The 8,552-nt window shown below is 40.7% G+C and overlaps 1 protein-coding gene across 4 annotated transcripts in view; it reads right to left on the bottom strand.

The window, feature by feature from the left end:
• Positions 1–1,105: 1,105 nt before the first annotated feature.
• Positions 1,106–8,552, bottom strand: part of CYRIA (CYFIP related Rac1 interactor A) — a 109,879-nt gene continuing 102,432 nt past the window's right edge. For all 4 annotated transcript variants that reach the window (XM_031008145.3, XM_055378744.2, XM_055378746.2 and 1 more), the window contains 2 exons: positions 6,702–6,772; positions 1,106–4,632 (listed from right to left, as the gene is read on the bottom strand). In XM_031008145.3, coding sequence (XP_030864005.1) covers positions 4,569–4,632; positions 6,702–6,772 — 135 coding nt within the window. In that variant the 3' untranslated portion in view covers positions 1,106–4,568. The remainder of the gene's footprint in view (positions 4,633–6,701; positions 6,773–8,552) is intronic.

The following is an 8,552-nucleotide window of genomic DNA, read 5'->3' as shown; positions in this document are numbered from 1 at the left end:
AGTCACTTAAGTTGTGATGGCCAAATATAATATAGACCTTTCAAGCAGAAAACACCTAGAAATTCTATCTACACATTGATAAGCCAAAAGGTGAAATCAGGTATGAAGAAAGACTGCAAATATTCACCAGGTTTCATGAATGTGGTCAGCTGAGCTCCTCATCCCCATCCTTTCAAGAGAACCCCAAATAACAGTCAACTTTCTGGCTGGTATAAAGACTATTCTGAATTGCACATCCATCAATTCCTCACTATCTGTATTTCTCTTGACAGTTACGCATATTCTCCCTTCCTTATTTTTTCATGTCTTTGACTCTCAACACTAATTTAATTAGGGGCACACACATGCACACTCTTCAAGGCCCCTTTTCCTTCTCTCTCTTTCTAGGTTTTATCTCTTTAAATTTGTCCATTTGTCAATTTACAGAAAAATTCCTATTTCTATTTCTTTCCCTTTGTGTCACAAATAATCCTAATAATTGTGCTTTTGTCTTTTGCACAGGGCATCATGGAAGGTCTCTCTTGGGAATTCTGAGCCATTGATAGCACACACAATTAGGTCTCAGGTGATCAGCTTCAGAAGTGCAGGGATTAAAAGCAATGCTCTAGGAAAGCCTCAGAGTTGAAGAGTTAGAAGAATTATTTCAGGGCTTACATTGTCTGAAAAACATACTTAACATAAAACCGGTTATTCGCTGATCTTGCCAAACCCATAAAGTAGTACTGCACTCAAAAGAAAGAACAAAAGATCACTTATTAGTGTTTCTTAGCATCTCTCGACAAGTAGGGCTCAGGCGTCTCTAGATATCAATCATGTCTCTGTTCATTTTCTGCCTTTTTTTTTTTGGTAATTTCCTGCCTTTGGCTGTTATTCAGGGTTCTCTTGCAAAATGAACAAAAGACAGCTGGTACCACGAGTAACACATTTTGTGTATGACTTTCTTTCTTTTCTTTTTTTTTTTTTTTTTAAGAAATTCAGGTATAGAGAGGTGAAGGGCTGCTGGTGTGATTTTCTCAGAGTACGTGTCTAGCCAATATCTATGTAGACGAATCATCATGTGCTTATCACCCACTCAACCCTAAGCATCATATAAAATAGAAGTGCATTTTTAAATATATGTACCAAACTTTAATTTTCATTTCACACTCAAAACTCCTGTAGAAAAAAAGGCAAAGCAGGCAAAAAAAATTAAATTACAATGACTTCAGCAAACAACATATGAAAACTTCAAAACAGCCTTGGGTCTGTAATGGCCTTTATAGATGTAGTGAGAAAACTGGGTTCCAAGGTTTTGAACTCTTTAAGACAAAATTCCAATGTTTATTACTAACATTTAAAAAATATTTGTAGCTGCATAGGATACAAGATTGAATGAGAAGTCTCTGAATTCTACTGCACAATTGGATCCTAAGATTGGGAGGCTTAATTTTTCTTTGGGGAAAACATGAAATTATTTTTACTTAAACGTGATGATGCATCAGTAACCTCAGTTTACCATTAAGGTCTTAATTTAATGGTGATAACTAGGAGCAAATGTTGACCAAGCATGATGTTAACTAGTAGTTAAAAGGTAATATCCAAACTTTCTTTCTGGTTGTTAATACTCCACCCCTAATGTGAAGACATCCATTTCCAGTTGTTGTTTTTTTTTGTTGTTGTTATTGGTTTTTTTTCTACTACTAATTCCTAGTGGTGCACAACGAGTCTCTAAGAACACAGTAATAATGCCAAAGTAGCAGTGCATCTGAGAAACATAATTTTTACCTCGTTGCTTTCCCAAAAATAAATATCTCAGTCATGGAAAACACTGTTTATTTGAAAACAATGAGACCTCAAATATGAAATATAGTTAACAATGACATTGACACTGTTGCTAGCACTTTCCCCTAAACCACCCATAAGTCTTGGACGCATGTGCATGCAGCACACACACACACACACACAAAACCAAAAACAAAGCCAAAAAAAAAAAAAATCCCAAACACAACAATCCATGATTGTTCAATGACTCCTGATGCCGGGAGGACAGGCTGTTAAAAGAATTTGTCTCCCACAATATCTCTGGAGTGGGCACAAAGCCCATCACCTGTTAGTGATCACAGACATTCAGTTAACCTGTCCTTCCAGTAATCAGAGACAACAATTCAGACCCTGGACTTCTCAGAATCCATGTACTGCTGAGTCTTGGCTAAATTGAGGCAGGACAGCAGCCCCTTCCATATGTTTGGTCCCATTTGATAGAAAGTCTAATTTAGAGTTATAAATGTGCTCATCTATTTACTCTGAGCTCAATCTAATTTGACAGGTAATTCCTCACATTTTCTCCATTAGCCAGCTGAGAGTCAGCTGTGGTAGAGACACACGACATGGGTTCAAGCCCCTCATGAGCCCTGTGGTGGCTGGCAAGTCCTTTCCTTTCTTTAAGCCTTAATCTCCTCACTTGATAGAGGGGGAGAAATTGACCCACTGATGATAAATATTGTGTGGCTCTATATTTCTAGTCTAGACAATTGTTGCTCAAGTGTAACATGTGACTGCCAAATAGGATATCTCTTAAGATGAATATCTCCTAACTTTCCTCACCTGGTATGATCACATATTCTGGCTTCCTCTAAGGTTTAGAATCTGTAGGTTCAAAAAGGTCTTGAAGACCACCTAGCATATTTCTATTCTGATGAGAGAACCTCCATCCAAGCAGCTGTACTTTTTCAACTTGAAAATCTCCAAGGAAAAGAGCCTTTTCCTTCTGTTGACTCATGTTTAGATGCAGACCAGGGAATCTTTCCTGCCACTTGGCTGAACTCCCTTGCTAAAACAACATAAGACAAGTATTTTTTCCCCTTTATTGGAGGATCCAAGGGAAGATCAGCTGGTCACTGAAGTCCAGAAAGCAATGGAGTCTTATAGCTCATTCCTGGGATGTTGCAAATAATGCCAAACTCTGATGTACTCAGACTCAACTTCTAGGATTATCATTCACTAAATGCCTGGGTGACTCCTTCTAGTGGAAACAGGCAAGTAACAACATAGACCAGACTGAGGATTTACTTAGAAGGGTTGAATCCCATCCCATAGTATGTATTCACAGCCACATGGTATAAAAGGAAGAGCATGGAGTCAAGAGTGAAGCATCCTGGGTTCTAGGCCCACATGGGAGCCATCCTGTATGACCACATCCTCTGGGTTTCAATTTTCCTTAGGAGGTCAGAATCAGAGATTTTCATGATTCCATTCGAACTAAGCTCTGATGTACAGAGAGAATGACTGCAGGCTTCATAATATTGTTCATCAACAAGACAAGGTGGGGCAAATGCTTGCTGGATACTATGTACTAAGGAAGAAGGGCGGAGTCAGTCATTTTATCGGCATTGACCTTACAGGGCTCTTGAAGATTGTTTTAATTGCCCATTTTAGAGACAAGGAGGTTAAGACTCAGAAAGCTTAAACACGTTTCTCAAGATCACACTATGAATCATTAGTAAGGCCAGGAGTAAATTCAGGTGCACCAGGGCTTTTATATTGCAACAAGCTAGCAATGGGGTTGGGGAAGAGCTACTTTTTAAAAACCTGGGAAACAGAAAACATGGATTTTTTTCCCCTCTAAATTCCCCTAGTTTTCTGGTAACTAATGCAGTATCCTAGACCTTTGTTCTCATATGAATGGTCTTCAGAGAACAGGGCTCTTATGAGGGGTGGCTGTGCACCCAGAACTCTGCAGGTAACTGGAAGGTTGCTAAACTCACAAATAACTTCAAAGCCAGAGCTCCATTTCCCTAATCCCTGTAGGCAGAGGGTTGAAGCAGAGAGATGGCTGTCCTGTTGCCTGAGTGCACCTCTGAGGACCTGTCTCCCAGTTCCAAGACAGCCACCTTCATCAGTCCAGTGGCAACGGCACATCTATCTATTTCTGCTGCTCTCCCACTAACTGAAAAAAATACAGGAGATTTTTTTCATGTGAAATTAAAGGAGAACATTAGAGGGATATAAATCCAAACAGAAAAGGAGTATGCTGATTAATAAGACACGTGCAAACAGAAAAGTTGCACGTGTGGACTGCAGTCTGAGGACAGAGAGGGGGTGTGCTGAATTCAAAACACTTGGGTTTCATTCTCCACATGCATTTTTCTTGGATTCCTCTCTTCCTCTGTCAAGATAACAGTTGTGTTTCTTGTAGCTGAGCCGACACAGGAAATCAAATATTTTGTGTTTCTATAAACTATACTTCCCAGAGAGATAACACATCTAGAATTAAAATACTACCACAAACAATTAGGAATTTTGTATCGTTACAGGTGTTGTTAAAGGACTCCAGTAGCAAAGATCAAAGTCTCCGAATTTTGCCTTTGGAGAAGGGGGTTTCATTTCAGACATCAAAGGTAAGGCTCTCAAGTCAATTTATGCTCTGCTGGGTTGAGTCAGTCAGGATACAAATTAAGGTCCATATATTTCAGTGACAAGAAGGAAACGGTTATGTAAATACACAAGTATTAACATCAATCTGTATTAAATTATGTAAACATATACATCTTCTGAGGTCAGCACATAGATCCTCTTCTTTGAGCAGAGCTCTACTGAAGCATTGCTCGAATCTGTTTGGAAGTTGATTCATCATTCAAGTGCTTTGTAGTGAACCTGGATGGAGAGAGAATGGTAGAGGTTAGCGGCAAACAGTGCTCTGTGTAAGCTTCAGCCCATCTTTACCTTCGGAAACACAATGGATATTTGGGCTTATTTCTTTAGACAAAAATCCACACTTCAATGCTCACAGTCATCTCAGATTTAATATTTGATTCTTCCTTCCAAAGGAATTTTGTATTATGGTTATTAAACCAAGTAGATATTTTACATAATCAAATAATTACACAGAGGAGATATGAGCGGTCTCATTTTCTAGGGAGGTGGATTTCACAGGATTGAGTGCAGTATCCTGACCATTGAGGCTGCCCCTGCTAACTCACAAATTTCAGAATAGAGATTTGCAATAGCAACATTGCCCAGAACTGGAATGTTTATGGTTCTCCACTTTCCTGGCAATGCTTAATTAACCTCATTGCCACCACAAGGGGGCACAAATGCTGGTAAGCAAACCCACAAAAATGGTGCAATCTGCAGCCTCACAATAGCCGGGTGTAGAAATCATTTATGCAAAAGAAGGAAAAGAGAATTAACATGTAATAAAACTTTGGCCAGGTCATGGGCACTCCATGTTAAGTTTCGTGTTACAATAACTTTGTAAAGGTGAGGTTATTGCCTTCATTTTATAGAAAAGAAAACTAAGATTCAGAGAGGTTAAATGATCTATTCCAGATCACAAGGTTACTGAATTGAGATTTGTGATTTCTGACTCAAACCTATATTTTGCTATCTGGAAAGCCTGTGCTCCTCTGACATCATCACACTGCCTCCAGGAGGCACAAATTCTAACAAATCAGATGGGACTCAGGGCCTAGCACAGAGTTTTGCTTGATTGAATGAAGCTGGAAAGCTCAACACACTCAGAAGTTAAAGCCTTATTCATGTGTATAGAAAGTCATCCTGGGTGTGAAATGGACACCAGGAGAAAACCTCAGTTTTTCCCACAGCCTCTGGAAGGCTCTTATATTAATACTAAGTCTCTTCTAAAGGATGGTGACTTAGCAACACAGCAAAACAGCATCAATCTCAGGGTCTATTTTGTTCATTTTGTGTGTGTCTCAGTTTCTTCATTTATTAAGTGGGGGTAACAGATCACCCTTACCTCTCCGACTTGTGATGATTAAATGAGACAATATGATTAGAAGTGGAGTATAAAACATGAGCGTTGTACATAGGTAGAGCATTATTGATCCATCCCACTTAGACTTATTGAACACTTACTGCATGTACAACACTGAGTGGAACTCAAGGGATTCAAAGATGAATAAGACAACAGGGACCATAAACCTTCTAGACTGCAATCTAGTATCAGAATGATTTACATAGCAGTGTGATTCAACCAATTCTTGTAGATGTGTCAGAGCTAAAAAAAGCATCCCCTCTCTGAAATGGATTAAGAACATGCATCCCTGGGAAGAAAGCAGCTGCCTAGGCATCACTTGTTAGCAGTGAGAAGCTGAAACATGCCACAGCTGGCCAAATATTTAGGCATCTAGACAGTGGGTTCTCAATTCTGGTAGCTGCACATGTGAACCACCTGGGGAGCTTTAGAATCAACAAAGAAACACAAAATGGATACCTGAGACCCTAGCCCAGAGATTCCGATTCATTTGGTCTGAGTCACATGCAGTCAGAATCACACAGAGTGTTTTCAAAAGGTACCCACATAATCCTCAAGTGCAGCCAGGTTTGGGAACCACTGGTAAAGTGGAAAGTGAGAGCCTGGAAGCCTCTTGTTCTGAGGAGTCTCTTTAAGCCCCAAAGCAGTGTGGCTGAGAATCAGGTCCATGACCCGTGGGGTCACCCACACCTGGGTTCAGGTCCTAGCTTGGCGATTTACCGTGTGACTTTTGGCAAGTTATTTGACTTCCTTAAATCTCATTTTTTTTCCATCTTTAAAAAGGGGAATGATAAAAATGGTGCTGACCTCAAAAGATTGTTAGGAAGATTCAATGTGTTAAAATATGCAAGGGTTAAGTTTGGTGCTATCCACAACAGTATTTAAATTTGCAATAGCCCTGAAAGGCTGGCTGTTCCCTGTGAGCTGACACAGGGTTGAAGCTCACCTGAGGGCATTTAGCAGCCCCTCCACACTGTCTGGGGCCTGCTCCTTCAAAACTTTTATGCAGCCTTTCATCTAGGAGGAGAAAGCACAATGTTTGTTAATATCTTAGTAATACCCATAATAACATGTGCCCATAATGTCACATTATATCTTCCCATAGAAATCCAATGCAGAAATGACCAACAGGCTTTCATACCCCCTCAGGCTGGTGAGCTGTTCCTCTGGGCTTCTAGAGGATTCTGTATGACTGCAATCATTATCAATTTTCATACTATATTGCAATTGTACATTTCACTTGCCTGGCTTTAGGGACAAAGACTTGAGACTTTGATCTTGCCTTGTACTATGGAGCCAAATGCAGGGCCTTCCGTCCACTCAGTGCTCAGTTGAGATTTACTGAATAAAATCTGAATAATTTTATGCCATTCTTCTGCCCTGAATGTTTTCTGTCCTTCACCTGTTTGACTGGCAAACCCTTAACACTTATTTTAGACCCAGCTGAAGATCATTACCTCCTGGAATCCTATTCTGACCTCACTACCTTCATTAGGTAGAAGCAACCAACACCTTTCTGTGCTCCCAATACGACTCTGTCATTTATCAGAGAAACTTGGAGAATTTAGTGCCCGTATCAACTTCTTTCTTCACTAGACTAGGAGCTCCTGGAGGTCCAAGTCTATGTCTCAGCCATCTTTGAGAGGACTGATGAAGGGCCACTGTTCAGAATGTGAACTTCACAGATGCTAAATGCCTGAGTTTCCTTCATGCTTGTTTCTTTAGTATCTTCACAAACCTAGGCAAGTATCTTAGCTTTTTGTGTCTGTATAATATAGTTGACCCATAACTTGCGAAGTGCATGGAAACTGAATTTATATAGATCACATTACATTATGCATATCCTGGAGTGTTTTTTGGCAAAGCAAGAATCTTTCTGCAAAGCTATTCATATGCTGTTATATATTGGATTTGGTTATACTTAGGGCCCCTTTTGTAACAGTCCTTAGAAACATTTTCCATCATTGTGCTTCTTGCATGTCAAAAGTTTTATCTTACGGCCTGATAGACCCTGATAGACTGATGGAGGCTGCCAGAAAACAGGGTTGGGAATCATGTGAGGATCACTACAGGTTCATCAAAAAAGAATGTCATGGCAAATGAGAGGTGTCTGTCATGCATACCGGATTGGGAGAAGCTACAAGCATGCCAGGTATATGCCACCCCAGACCTGGGATGGCATCAGGCCCAGGGATGCAGAGATTCTGTCCCTCTCCCATAGTCGATTATCATAGTGTGGAAGTGTTCTTATGAACCAGGCCTAAGAAGCAGTGAGGATGCAGATGTGGAAGGGGTGGAAGAGCAGGGAATGCTGTTTAAGAATCTGGAGTTCCACTTAGGGTGATTTAAGCTGTAGGTATGAATAACAAGATGCTGTCAAGGATGCAGTTAGGGCCAGATGCAGTGTGAATTTGACAGCATGTTCAGGAGCTGGGGGCCTTTACCTGTGGAAAACATCCTTGATAGGTGTTAAATAATCTAGTGATGCGATTAATATGGAAAAGGACCAGAAGGAAGCAAGAACAGAGAGAGAAGGGGCAGTGAGAGCCCCTGAGGGTGTGAGGTGTGGGAGCAGCAGTGGGCATGGAGGAGCGAGGAGAGACAGGGACTAATCTGAGGTCAACTCCATAGGATTTGGTGACTGATGAGATATGGGGTGAAGAAGCCATTCCTCATTCTCAGGGACAATTCTAGCCTCTGGCTTAGACACTGGTTGGAGGACGATGAAATACCTGAGACAGGAACCCAGGAGAAGGAACAGGTTTGTGGGGGGAGGGGAATCTCTGTTTTGGGGATG

This window comes from Gorilla gorilla, chromosome 12 (assembly GCF_029281585.2).
Source record: "Gorilla gorilla gorilla isolate KB3781 chromosome 12, NHGRI_mGorGor1-v2.1_pri, whole genome shotgun sequence".
Taxonomy (NCBI): domain Eukaryota; kingdom Metazoa; phylum Chordata; class Mammalia; order Primates; family Hominidae; genus Gorilla; species Gorilla gorilla.
This window is presented reverse-complemented; position numbering and strand designations above follow the sequence as displayed.